General features: G+C 38.1%; 1 protein-coding gene across 1 annotated transcript in view; it reads right to left on the bottom strand.

Moving 5' to 3' along the window:
- ATF2 (activating transcription factor 2) overlaps positions 1-14,944 on the bottom strand; it is a 220,865-nt gene that overhangs the window by 85,278 nt on the left and 120,643 nt on the right. The window contains 1 exon segment of the mRNA XM_030208954.1: positions 942-1,028. Within this exon segment, the coding sequence (XP_030064814.1) occupies positions 942-1,028 (87 nt within the window).

Genomic DNA, 14,944 nt, shown 5'->3' with positions numbered 1-14,944 from the left:
CTTTATGTTTATCCAACGCATTTTTGAATTCTGTTACCATTTTCATCTCCACCACCTCCCGCGGGAGGGCATTCCAAGTATCCACCACTCTCTCCGTGAAAAAATACTTCATGATATTTTTCTTGAGTCTGCCCCCCTTCAGCCTCATTTCAAGTCTTCTAGTTCTACCACCTTCCCATCTCAGGAAAAGGTTTGCGGATTAATACCTTTCAAATATTTGAACGTCTGTATCATATCACCCCTGTTTCTCCTTTCCTCCAGGGTATACATATTCAGGTAAGCAAGTCTCTCCTCATACGTCTTGTAACGCAAATCCCATACCATTTTTGTAGCTTTTCTTTGCCGCTTCAATTCTTTTTACATCCTTAGCAAGATGTAAAAAGATGTTACTCCATCATGATCATTTTTACAGTACCTAGATATCAAACAGTTCTACTGTAAGAAAAAATTCTGTAAACACTGTGAAATGCCTTATAGTTGCAACCACACATGCAAATCACGCAGTCATCTGTGTCTATCCAACACGTGCACAGCTTGGGAGAGGTGTAGAGAGGTGCCCTAAGTGCCAGTTGTACTGTCATCTAAGGAATGTTTAAAATAGCATACAAACCTGGTGTCCAAAAAAGAAAGAATGCTTGTCTAAAATATTTTGCTACCTCTGTGGGTAGAATTTCTAGGGTCAATAATGAATTCAGAACCACCTATAGGTTTGTAACAAAATGTACTCATTCATTTGCCCCACAACTACACAATATCAGTCAATTAAACGTCATAAGCAGGACAGGTTTCTGACAGTCCCACTGTTTTTGCTGGCACCATATCTGTAAATAGTAAAAAAAAATTACAAAATCTGTTCTATTGTCTAAAAAGACACCATTACAAACCTTTTCTTTCCAAAACACCTAAAAGAATGAAAGTTGCAGGATCTATCAAGTACTTACCATTTTAGCCTCCGATTGCACAGGTTGTGGAGAAGGTGGCCCTGGAATTCCTGGAACAGTAGGCACCAAGGTGACAGGTCTAACAAGCTGTCAGGAAAATTAAATAAAAGAGGAAGAAAAGAAAAACTTGAAACACAAATATGCTAAGCATTTTGACTGTTTAATAATTAGGGGATAATTTTAAAATCCATCTACATGCATAAAACAGATTTATGTGCAGAAACTGGTTCTTTTAAAACTGCCCAGACTATGCAGGTAAAACAAAGTTGCTTACCCATAACAGAAGGACTAAATCACTCACCTCCATAGACAGCAGGATTAATCAGACACACAAGTGGATGCAATCACCTCACATATCACAGAGCCCAGAACTTTTATAACAATATTTCCTGTACAAAAAGGTCCCCACAGTCTACTGTTAGGTCTAAAGCTTAAAATCAACTCTCGGAGGTGGGTGGCATTTGTGTGTCTAATTAATCATGTTGTTTAGGGAGAGCACCCGGTGCAGGTAAGCAACTTGGCTTTTTCTACTGTCACATAGGATCTAATTAGCCACGCAAGCTAGCGATTCCCAGGCAACCTTGGGGGAAGCTGTGACGTTGAGTTACTTTACCCCCGTGTTTTGGTTATATTCTTCTCTGAGGACTTGAATTTCATGATTTGCAGTACGATATCTGCCATACAACTACAACTTACAGGGACTCCTGAGGCAGGCCTCTATGACCGAAACACTTCTCGTGTCGAGTCCATTTATTGCTAAATAAAGCACCTGATGTGAACTTTTTAGTCCATTGGACGTGTTGTTTCTGCATCATCCTTGGTGTCACCCCTGCTGTATTTGCCTGTGTATCCTTGCGGAGGACTTTTGTTCTTCTGTGGTTGTCGCGACCATGCTATTAAAACACGATATGAGAACCATACACTAAGATGTACTCTGACAGAGGATGTCTGAATATCTCAAAGAGTTGGTATTCTATAATCAATCATATTTCGGTTACACTGAAAAGGGTTACGGCTCCTTGCAGAACACCAGATGGAAAATCTCTTCCACTTGCAATCATAGGATCTTCTTCTTACATAGTAACATAGTAGATGACGGCAGAAAAAGACCTGCACGGTCCATCCAGTCTGCCCAACAAGATAAACTCACATGTGCCACTTTTTATTTGTATCTGTCCTCTTCAGGGCACAGACCGTATAAGTCTGCCCAGCACTATCCCCGCCTCCCAACGACTAGCCCCGCCTCCCACCACTGGTTCTGCCACCTAAACTTGGCTAAGCTCCCAAGGATACATTCCTTCTGAACAGGATTCCTTTATGTTTATCCCACGCATGTTTGAATTCTGCTACCGTTTTCATCTCCACCATCTCCCGCGGGAGGGCATTCCAAGCATCCACCACTCTCTCCGTGAAAAAGTACTTCCTGACATTTTTCCTGAGTCTGCCCCCCTTCAATCCCATTTCATGTCCTCTCGTTCTACTGCCTTCGCATCTCCGGAAAAGATTTGTTTGCGGATTAATACCGAATATTTGAACGTCTGTATCATATCACCCCTGTTTCTCCTTTCCTCCAGAGTATACATGTTCAGGTCCAAAAGTCTCTCCTCATACGTCTTGTAACGCAAATCCCATACCATTTTCGTAGCTTTCCTTTGCACCGCTTCAATTCTTTTTACATCCTTCGCAAGATATGGCTTCCAAAACTGAACACAATACTCCAGGTGGGGCCTAACCAATGACTTGTACAGGGGCATCAACACCTCCTTTCTTCTGCTGGTCACACCTCTCTCTATACAGCCTAGCAACCTTCTCGCTACGGCCACCGCCTTGTCACATTGTTTCGTCGCCTTCAGATCCTCAGATACTATCACCCCAAGATCCCTCTCCCCTTCCGTACCTATCAGACTCTCACTGCTTAACACATACATCTCCCGTGGATTTCTCTTCCCTAAGTGCATCACTTTGCATTTTTTCGCATTGAATTTTAATTGCCAAACCTTAGACCATTCTTCAAGCTTCCGCAGATCCTTTTTCATGTTTTCTACTCCCTCCCGGGTGTCCACTCTGTTACAAATCTTAGTATCGTCTGCAAATAGGCAAACTTTACCTTCTTACCCTTCGGCAATGTCACTTACAAATATATTGAACAGAATCGGCCCCAGCACCGATCCTTGAGGCACTCCACTACTCACCTTTCCCTCCTCCGAGCGAATTCCATTCACCACCACCTTCTGGCGTCTGTCCGTCAACCAGTTTCTAATCCAGTTCAACACTTTGGGTCCTATCTTCAGTCCATCCAGTTTATTTAAGAGCCTCCTGTGGGGAACTGTGTCAAAAGCTTTGCTGAAATCTAAGTAGATTACGTCTATAGCCCGTCCCTGATTTAATTCTCCCGTCACCCAATCAAAGAATTCAATGAGATTCGTTTGGCACGATTTCCCTTTGGTAAAACCATGTTGTCTTGGATCTTGCAACTTATTGGCTTCCAGGAAATTCACTATCCTTTCCTTCAGCATCGCTTCCATTACCTTTCCAATAACTGAAGTGAGGCTTACTGGCCTGTAGTTTCCAACTACTTCCCTATCACCACTTTTGTGAATAGGGACCACATCCGCCGTTCTCCAGTCCTTCAAAACCTCTCCTGTCTGTAAGGAGCTTCCTTGCCACAATCAGAATGTGTTTTTCGGTTGGTAGCTCTAAGGAGGTTGCTAAGATCTTCTCAATTTTCAGACTGTTACAGCCAGAGAATTTTAGTCTGGGATGCAAGATTGCCTTGATTTTACGTTATCAGAGCCAGAGGCACTCACAGTCTGACCAGATGTTGGGTAAGTAGCCTCTTGAGAAGGGGAAACCAGTTTTGCTGAGGCCAGTGTGGTATTATGAAAATCATAGTGCTCAGCTGTTATAACATTTGTAATATAAGTACATTAAGTGTTGCCATACTGGGGCAGACCAAAGGTCCATTAAGCCCAGCATCTTGTTCCCAACAGTGGCCAATCTAGGTCACAAGTACTTGGCAAGATCCCAAAACAGAATAATACATTTTATACTGCTTATCCCAGAAATAAGCAGTGGATTTTTTTCCCAAGTCCATTTTAATAACGGCTTATGGACTTTTCTTTTAGGAAGCTATCCAATCCTTTTTTTAAACCCCACTAAGCCAAGTGGCTTTTACCACATTCTCTGGTAACGAACTCCAGAGTTTAATTACATGTTGAGTGAAGAAATATTTTCTCCTATTCGTTTTAAATGTACTACTTCGTAGCTTCATTGCATGTCCCCTAGTCCTAGTATTTTTGGAAAGAGTAAACAAGTGATTCAATGCTACCCGTTGCACTCCACTCATTATTTTATAGACCTCTATCATATCTCCTCTCAGCCGTCTTTTCTCCAAGCTAAAGAGCCCAAGCTGTTTCAGCCTTTCCTCATAGGGAAGTCATCCCATCCCCTTTATCATTTTTGTCACCCTTCTCTGTACCTTTTCTAATTCTATTATATCTTTTTGAGATGTGGTGACCAGAATTGCACATAGTATTCATGGTGTGGTTGCACCATGGAGCATTATAACGTACTCATTTTTGTTTTCCATTCCTTTCCTAATAATACATAACATTTTATTTGCATTCTTAGCCACCGCTGCATACTGAGCAAAGGGTTTCAACGTATCATCGATGATGTCACCTAGATCCCTTTCCTGGTCGGTGACTCCTAATGTGGAACCTTGCATCACATAGCTATAGTTCAGGTTCCTCTTTCCCACATGCATCACTTTGCACTTGCTCACATTAAACATCATCTGCCATTTGGATGCCCAGTCTTCTAGTCTTGTAAGGTCATCTTGCAAATTTTCACAATCCTCTTGTGATTCAACAACTTTGAATAACTTGGAGACATATTTTCAAAGCACTTAGCCTTCCAAAGTTCCATAGGTTTCTATGGAACTTTGGAAGGCTAAGTGCTTTGAAAATATGCCTTTTTGTGTCGTCAACAAATTTAATTACCTCACTAGTTATTCCCATCTCTAGATCATTTATAAATATGTTAAAAAGCAGCAGTCCCAATACAGACCCCTGCAGAACCTCACTATCTACCCTTCTCCATTGAGAATACTGACCATTTAACTCTACTCTCTGTTTTCTATCCTTTAACCAGTTTTTAATTCACAGTAGAACACTACCTCCTATCCCACAACTTTCCAATTTCCTCTGGAGCCTTTCAAGAGGTACTTTGTCAAATGCTTTTTGAAAATCCAGATACACAATATCGACCGGCTCACCTTTAGCCACATGTTCGTTCACCCCTTCAAAGAAATGTAGTAGATTGGTGAGGCAAGATTTCCCTTCACTAAATCCATGTTGGCTTTGTCTCATTTATCCATGCTTTTGAATATGCTCTGTAATTTTGTTCTTTACAATAGTCTCTACCATTTGCCGGGCACCGACATCAGGCTTACTGGTCTGCAATTTCCCGGATCACCTCTGGAATCCTTTTTAAAAATTGGCGTTACGTTGGCCACCCTCCATTCTTCCGGTACCATGCTTGATTTTAAAGATAAATGACATATTACTAACAATAGTTCTGCAAATTCATTTTTCAATTCTATCAATACTCTGGGATGTATACCATCTTGTCTTGGCGATTTACTACTCTTCAATTTGTCAGCTTGCCCCATTATATCTTCCAGGTTTACAGAGATTTCAATGAATACCATTTCTGGCACCGGTATCTCTCCCACATCTTCTACAGTAAAGAACGAAGCAAAGAATTCATTTACTCTCTCTGCTATGGCCTTGTCTTCCCTGAGTGCCCCTTCTACCCCTCTGTTATCTAGCGGTCCAACCGATTCTTTTGCCAGCTTCTTGCTTTTAATATATCTAAAAAAAGTTTTACTATGCAGTTTTTGCCTCCAAAGCAATCTTCTTTTCAAAGTCTCTTTTGCCTTCCTTATCAGCGCTTTAAATTTGATTTGCCATTCTTTATGTAGTTTCCTATTATTTTCAGTTGGATCCTTCTTCCATGTTCTGAAAGATTTTCTTTTAGCTCTAATAGCTTCCTTCACCTCACTTTTTAATCATGCCGGCTGTCGTTTGGTCTTTCTTCCTCCTTTTTTAATAGACAGAATATATTTGGCCTACGCTTCCAGGATGGTATTTTTGAACAGCATCCACGCCTGATGTAAATTTTTGACCTTTGCAGCTGCTTCTCTTTTTTTTTCACCGTTCTTCTCATTTTATCATTTTGAAAGTTAAATGCTAACGTATTGGATTTCCTGTCTGTACTTACTACAGAGCTTAAAACAAATGTTTTTTGCTGTTAGCAATAAGGGAGGATACACACATAAGTGGGACCAAGTCTATTCTAATGACAAATATATTCTATGAAAGATGATTCAGAAATTGTCATCTCAAGTAGTTCATTGGAAGCTCAGCATTCTCATTAGGGGCGAGCAATTCCAAGAGAGGCATTCCCTACTTCTGAAAAAAATGGAGTCTACTACTGCTGAGTTTAGTGACCATTCAGGAAGATTAAGCACTATGCTGAGTTTGCCTCACAACTGGTTTTACTATCCTAAACTGTAAGTGGGTTGGAGAGATATTTCATTGACTTCACAATTCTCAATTATTCTTGCTGTTTCTTGACAGAGGTGAGAGGACACTAACTCCATTTCATTGATGACATAAAACATTGTCACTAGATTATCTGTTTGGAACAGCACTCACTGTGCACTGACAAACTGTGCAAGTAGTACAAAGAAGAGCAGAACACACATCTTGGTATGATAAATAGGCTTTATTTGTGCCACTCTGTAAAATGTCCCAACGTGGCCACGTTTTGCCTCACTAGAAGCTGCATCAGGGGCTTAAAACAGCTGTGTAGCGAAACATGAAAACATACAATAAAACATAAAAACATACAATAAAACATAAAAGACCAATCCTGAATACTAAAAACTATTAAAACATCTTCATAAAACATGAATTAGGAACAAACCACCAATACATTATTAGAAGCTGGGTCAAACAGCAAACCTATAGAAGATAAAGCTAGCAAAAGTATAAGGTTTAGAGACAAACTGTTAAAGCAGGTTTACTTAATAAAGCAAAATCCCATAAGGAACATTATTATGTTAAACAAAATAATATGCGAAAAGGCAAAACTGAAACACAGAAATACTGCATTAAACCAAACTAGTACACATCAATTGTTAAAAGCAAACAGACCATCAAGGTAAAGTATGATAGAACTCATAGGAACCAATAAAAAAAATCAAACTATAGTATTACCGGACATAGCAACTCACAGAAACTTATACCAAATGAATCTGAATGAACAAGAGAAGGGACACATACCTATTGCGATCCCAAAGGGCAAAAAACACGCAATAGAGCTAAAAATCCAATGGAAGCAGCAACAGTCAGCCTTGCCTAAAAAGATAAATTCAAAATAAGGGCACAAGAAAGAGTCAAAAGCAACTAAAAACCAGATCCGAGTGGCCAAAATGCATACTCACAGCTTGCAGGGTATATAGAAACAAAGCAACCATCTCTCTCATTCAAGAGAACTCCGTCAACAGCTGTGCTGACACTTTTAAATATACTTTCTGCCAGGGAGCAAAGACACTAACAAAATGTTAAAATAAAAAACAAACTCAAAACACTAAAATACATAATACAACAGAAAAGAAATGGGGGGGGGGGGGGGGGGGGGGGAAGAAAATAAAATCATTATACCTCGTTAAGAACATGCATATTAATGAGGGAATCTAAAGGACTTAAACAACTCTAAAACCCATATTAAACCTAAAAACAGAAATCTAAAACACTGAAAGACACAAAAGAAAGAAAAAAACAAGTAAAAAGAAAAGAAACATTACATCTCATTAAAAATATGCATATTAATGAGGGAATTAAAAAACTCAAAAACATTAAAAATCCATACTACACTTATAAAAAACTCAGGTGTGTTAACGTTTTTAACGCGCCTTTAAAGTTAAGGCGTATTAAACACTATCACATTTATATATTTCTATGGGTGCATTAGCGTTTAACGCACTTAAACCATTAACAAGCGTTAAAACCGCTAACGTGCCTATAGTGCACCTTAGTAAACATAGTCGTCAAAATCACTAAAAACCATAAAGAATATTAAAAGAAACATGGAGAAAACTAAAAACCAAAATAAAAGCCACCTCATTAAAATATGCATATTAATGAGGGAAACAAAAAATTACTCTAAAAATCTAAACTGAACCCTAAACCACTAAAAAAAACAACATAAGAGAGAATAATTAACAGAAATATAAGATCAAAAAACAAAACAAGTATATAATAATTGCTAAACCATCTCAAAAAATACAAAAGCATAAAAATCAAATGCATACAACTTAAAGCAATGTTCCAATAATATCTTAAAAACAATGGATGGCACCGTAGAAAACTCATAAGAGAAAAACTAAGGGCCCTGTTTTCTAAGGTGTGCTAGCTTTTTCAGCACACGCAGAAAATTAGAACACGCTTACACAGCGCACGCTAATAGCGCATGCTAAAAACACTAACGTGCATCTAGCGCAGCTTAGTAAATAAGGCCCTAAGTAAATCAAATAATACTGCACAATGCCTGCCTCTAAAAAACTGAATGTGTCCCCAGAGCCGTAGCGAGGGGAGCTGACACCCGGGGCGGGTCGCCGCTGCGCATCCCCCCCCCGGGTACAGCACGGCACACCCTCCTCCTGCTGCAGCGCACCCCCCCCCCCCCCGCGGAGCGCATACCCTCCCCCCCCCGGAGCGCATAACTGCGGCGAGGGACGGGCGGGAGGGCCGATCCACCCCGACTGCACGTTGCTGGGGTGTGTCGGCTCCGCGCTAGTTCACTGCTCTCTCTGTCCTGGAACAGGAAGTAACCTGTTCCCAGAGAGGGCAGTGCACCAGCACGGAGCTGACACCCCCCAGCAGCGTGCACCCGGGGCAGATCGCCCCCCCCCCCCCCCCCCCTTCCTACGCCACTGTGTCCCCCTTATCTTAAACAAAAAAAAAACAGAAAAATAAAATTTATAGAAATACAGTCAGATCTAATTCTTGAGACCATTATGGCTTAATGTTTGCATTCTATAAATAAATTATCGTTCAATTCTTAATAATTCACTATCACCACCTTTCCATGAAACCTTATGTTTATGATCAAAAATCTGTAGTCATTGAACTTATGTTTAGCTTTTACAGAATGTTCCACTAGAGGCTTGTCAAGCATATCCTGAGAGGGTTGCAAATCAATAAAGAACCTAAAATGTTTACAGTTGAGGATTTCATCTGTAAATGGGAAGCTAACAGCTAGTAATAGTAATAAAGCTAACCAAGAAAGGCAACAACTTGACAATGAATTGGTACTCTGAAGGGATAGGGATCCCCATTTTAAAATTCCACATGAGGATTATAACAATCAGAATCATTTAAAAAAATCTTAAACTAAGTTTGATAAATTTAAAAGAGATGAATATAATTATAAAATGAAATTGGTTTATTCATGGCATAAAATTATAAACAAATCTAAAGAAAAGAGACAGGTAGGTTTTAGGAATACCACAGTTAATGATAAATCAGTGGTTAGAGCACCAAAAAATATTTCTACTAACCACCCAACACAAGTAAGTACTAGTAAGAAGAGTAGAAATGATTCGGAAGAGGTGAATGACCCCTCTGCCTCTTTGTATACCACACCCCATAAGAGTCAGCCTAACCAACAGGTTTTTCAGATAGCGTAGCGTCACTGTTGAGGAGAGATTCAACGGTAGACGAGATCAAACAGAGAGCAAGTAAAACAGAAAGTAGATTTATTTGGAGGAAGGGGGGAGGCAGAGGGACAGACAAGATTACAATCAGTACACAAACAGGAACAACCAATACATAAAGCAAGATTATTGGAACAATCAGTACAGATATTGGGGCAGTTGGAGCAACAGGTACTGGCCACTCACAAAGGACAACAGTTAGACAAGAGTATACAATATATCAAACAGACAACTATCTAAACAGTACGCAGTATTAGACAAAGGATTGTCATTTGCTCCAATGCCCCATTATAATGCTTTTAACACAAGGATTGACCTTTTTAAGCTAACCAGAAAAATGAAAATCATTGATTATTTTGCAAAAAATACTGGAAATTCAACAGATATGTCCATAGTTAAGAGGGATAGTCAGAGGACGCCACCAGGAAATATACATCATGCCATTCAGATGTACGAGAGTTTAGTATTAAAGGATATTAGTCAGTTAGAAGAAAGTCACAAAAAGGTTTTCTATAATATGAATAAAAAGGAAAAAAGAAACAATTCACTGAGAGATGACTCAAATATAGTTTTAAAGCAAGCAGATAAGGGAGGAGCCATAGTCGTAATGAATAGATGTGATTATGTTAAAGAGATCAATAGACAAGTTGTCAGAGGATTTCTATCAGGAACTTTCTTCAGATCCCACATGGAGGATAAAAATAAATATTGATTCTATTTTGGAGATAGGTAAACTACAAGGTTTCTTGACCAGTAAAGAATTTGATTTTTTAAAAGTTAAACATCCACTGATACTAGTAATCTATCTCCTTCCAAAGATACATAAATCTTTAGTTTGTGCTCCTGGAAGACCAATTAGTTTTTGGTATTGGTTTTATTATAGAACCATTGGTGAAATTTGTAGACAAGTTCCTGAATCCATCGATCCCAGATATGCCCTCATTTGTTAAAGACATATCTCACATGATTCATCTTTTTGAGGACGTTTGTTGTGAAGATAGTGATTTTTTAGTAACTATGGACAATGAGTCCTTATATACGAACATTCCACAGAATAAAGCATTAAAAATTATTAGTCATTCATTGACTAGGCGGAATGATTTTCAAAGGATATCATCAGAATTCATCTTGCGATTGGCTCAGCTAGCTTTGAAGGAGAATTATTTCAATTTTGATAATAAATTTTATTTACAAATAAAGGGCACCACTATGGGGTGTTTATGGCCCCATCAATTGTGAATATATATGTTGCACAAGTCAAGGATATTTTTTTAACAGATCATCAATTCAAAGATAATGTATCTCATTGGAAGCATTATATTAATGATATTTTCTTCGTGTAGAAAGGCAGTGTGCAAGATCTGCGTGAGTTTCATTCTTGGATCAACCAGTGTGATTCAAATTTGGAAATTTAAAATGAATTATGATAAGAAGGAAATTCCATTTCTGGACAGTGTGGTAAAATATAAACTGTTATAGACAGAAAACCAATTGACACTAATAAAGTTTTGCATACAAGCTGTCACCGTACAGCATTGAAAACGAATTTACCATATAGCCGGTTTTTATGCCTTAAGTATCTCTATTCTTTGTTAAACTGTACAGCGCTGTGTAACCCTAGTAGCACTCTAGAAATGTTAAGTAGTAGTAGTAGTATTCTACAAAGAGAGATTTTGTGACAGAATCAATTAATATGGGTAATTGATTTTTAGCCAGGGGTTACCCGCAGGCTACAGTTGAGAAATGTTTTTACAGAACATCCACAACAAAACAAAGTACTCTCTTAAAATACAAAGAGAAAAAGAATGAGGATAGAATCGTGTGTAGCTTAGGTTTTAACCATTTGTCTAAACATATTGTTAAGATTTTGAAGAAACACTGGCACATAGTACAGAATGCAGAGAGTTTTAGGAATAAGAATCTTTTAATAGCATACAAAAGGAATCGTAATTTAAAAGATATGCTGGCACCCTCGACATTAGCTGCAATTCACTCCAGTTATTTTAATAACATATTAAGTAATTTCCCTTGTGGATATTGCTCCATGTGTGATGTGAATTTAAGAACAAAATGCTTTTATCACCCTGTGACTAATGAAAGATACGAACAAACATTTTACAAACTGGAAGATGGAAAAAGTGATTTATATAGCAATATGCCCCTGTGGCTTAATATATATTGGAAAAAACAAAAAGCGCATTTAACAAAAGATTGATACAACATAGAAGTACTATTAAAAGGCAGTTGCTTGATAAGCCACTAGTTGAACATTCTGTAAAAGCTAAACATAAGTTCAATGACTACAGATTTTTGATTGTTCATAAACATAAGGTTTCATGGAGAGGTGGTGATATTAATGGTGAATTATTAAGAACTGAACAACGATTTACTTATAGATGGCAAATACTGAGCCCTAATGGTCTCAATCAAGAATTAGATCTGACTGTATTTCTGTAAATTTGTTTTTTTTTGTTTAAGATAAGGGATGCATTCAGGTTTTTTTTTATTTTTGTTTTGTTAAGAGGCAGGCACTGTGTGCTGCATTATTTGATTTACTACGTTTTTCTCTTTTGAGTTTTCCATGGTGCCAGCCATTATTTTTAAGATATTATTGGAACACTGCCTTAAGTTGTATGCATTTGCTTTTTATGCTTGCTTTTTTTTTTAGGATGGTTTAACAATTATTATATATATTTTGTTTTTTTTAATCTTATTTTTCTGTTAATTATTTTGTCTTATGTTTTTTTTTTTTTTAGTGGTTTAGGGTTCAGTTTAGGTTTTTAGAGTCGTTTTTTGATTCCCTCATTAATGTGCATATTTTAAATGAGGTGGCTTTTAGTTTGGATTTTACTTTTCTTTTTAGTTTTCTCTATTTTTTAAAATTCTTTATGGGTTTTTTTAGTGATTGAGTTTTTTAAATGGGTTTTTAATGTTTTTTTTTTTTAATTCTCTCATTAATATGCACATTTTTAATGAGATGAAATTAATGTTTCTTTTCTTTTTACTTGTTTTTTTCTTTCTTTTGTGTCTTTCAGTGTTTTAGATTTCTGTTTTTAGGTTTAATATGGGTTTTAGATTTAAGTCCTTTAGATTCCCTCATTAATATGCATGTTTTTAACAAGGTATAATGATTTTTATTTTCTTCCCCCACCTCATTTCTTTTCTGTTGTATTATGTATTTTAGTGTTTTGAGTTTGTTTTTTATTTTAACATTTTGTTAGTGTCTTTGCTCCCTGGCAGGAAGTATATTTAAATGTATCTTTCAGTGTTTTAGATTTCTGTTTTTAGGTGTAGATTCCCTCATTAATATGCATGTTTTTAACAAGGTATAATAAATGCTTCTTATTTTCTGTTCTATTATGTATTTTAGTGTTTTGAGTTCATTTTTTAACATTTTGTTAGTGTCTTTGCTCCTTGGCAGGAAGTATTTTAAATCTATCAGCACTGCTGTAAATGGAGTTCTCTTGAATGAGAGAGATGGTTGCTTTGTTTCTATATACCCTGTGAGTTGCGAGTATGCATTTTGGCCACTCAGATCTGAGTTTTAGTTGCTTTTGACTCTTTCTTGTGCCCTTATTTTGAATTTATCTTTTTAGGCAAGGCTGACTGTTGCTGCTTCCATTGGATTTTTAGCTCTATTGCGTGTTTTTTGCCCTTTGGGATCGCAATAGGTATGTGTCCCTTCTCTTGTTCATTCAGATTCATTTGGTATAAGTTTCTGTAAGTTGCCACATTCAGTAGTACTATAGTTTGATTTTTTATTGGTTCCTATGAGTTCTACTTTGGTTAAATGCAATATTTCTCTGTGTTAGTTTCATTTATGCCTTTTCGCATATTATTTTGTTTAACATATTAAAGGGTTTCTGCTTTAACAGAATACATTACACGTGTATGACCCTGCAATTTCAAGTAGGCTTTTGCTATGACCCAAGTGGAACACTGAACCACCTGCACATTTTAGAAGATGTGTCGTAGTCTGTCTAGTGGAAGAAATGATTTCACTTGATCAGGATCCAGAACGCTGCAATAAAGAGAAGTTACTCACCTGTAGCAGGTGTTCTGCGAGGACAGCAGAACACATAGTCACACAAATGGGTGATGATATCCAACGGAGTCTGGCACTGGAAAATCCTCAGCTTCTTATCCAGAAGCTTTTGAGAGTTTCACCACGCATGCATGCATACCTTCCTGCCCGCCGTAACCACACGGGACCAGCCAGTCTATTAGAAAACTAAACTAATACAACTCCTAAGGAAGGAGGACAGATGTGTGAATGTGTGTCCTGTTGTCTCGATCATCCACTACAGGTGAGAATCTTTGTTTTCACCAAGGGCAAACAGGACAGCATCTTCACAAGAATGGGATTCCCTAGCTACCAGGCTGTTCTAAATAAAAAGGCGTAATCTGAGGCCAGCAACAGGCTAAGGCAAAAATATTTTTTTAAAAAGTTTTTGAACAGCCTGAAGTGAACAAATCTTTTCCAGAAACAGGAAGGTGGTAGAACTAGAGGACATGAATTAAGGTTGAAGGGAGGAAGACTCAGTAATAATGTCAGGAAGTATTTTTTTCACTGAGAGGGTGGTGAATACAGGTAGTGAAGATGAAAACCGTAGTACAATTAAAAAATGTGTGTGACAAACAGGTAGGAATCCTGTTTAGAAGGAATCGATGCAAAGAAGCTTAGCAGAGACTAGGTGGCAACACTGGTAATTGGGAAGTAAAGTCAGTAGAGAGCGGATTTCTATGGTCTGTGCCTTGCTAGTGGATGGATAGATTTGAATGGGCTGCAATGGAGCTTATCAAGGGCTTTGATAACTTCAAAAGTTTTTGAACAAGGACAGTGCCAGGCAGACTTCTATGGTCTTTGCCATGAATATAGATAGCATGGTCAAATCAAGTTCAGGTATACGTATGTTGTATCACCTCATACTTTATGTAATGAGTTACACCTCTTCGAGCAGACTGGATGGACTGTACAGGTCTGTATCTGCCTTCATCTACTATGTAAAATGGGCCTAGGGTATTGAAGTTGCATTCTAGACTCTGAATACAATCTGTAGGACTGATTGACCAAACCAACAGTCACACCGGGAACCCTGTTCCAAACAGTAGTGAGCCATGAATGTGTGGGCTCGTGACCACATGCAGCTCTGCAAATCTCCTGGAGGTTGATCTCAAGTGTGCTACTGACGCAACCATGGTGCAGACATTATGAGCC

The sequence above is a fragment of the Microcaecilia unicolor genome, chromosome 7 (assembly GCF_901765095.1).
Source record: "Microcaecilia unicolor chromosome 7, aMicUni1.1, whole genome shotgun sequence".
In the NCBI taxonomy this organism is placed as follows: Eukaryota; Metazoa; Chordata; class Amphibia; order Gymnophiona; family Siphonopidae; genus Microcaecilia; species Microcaecilia unicolor.
This window is presented reverse-complemented; position numbering and strand designations above follow the sequence as displayed.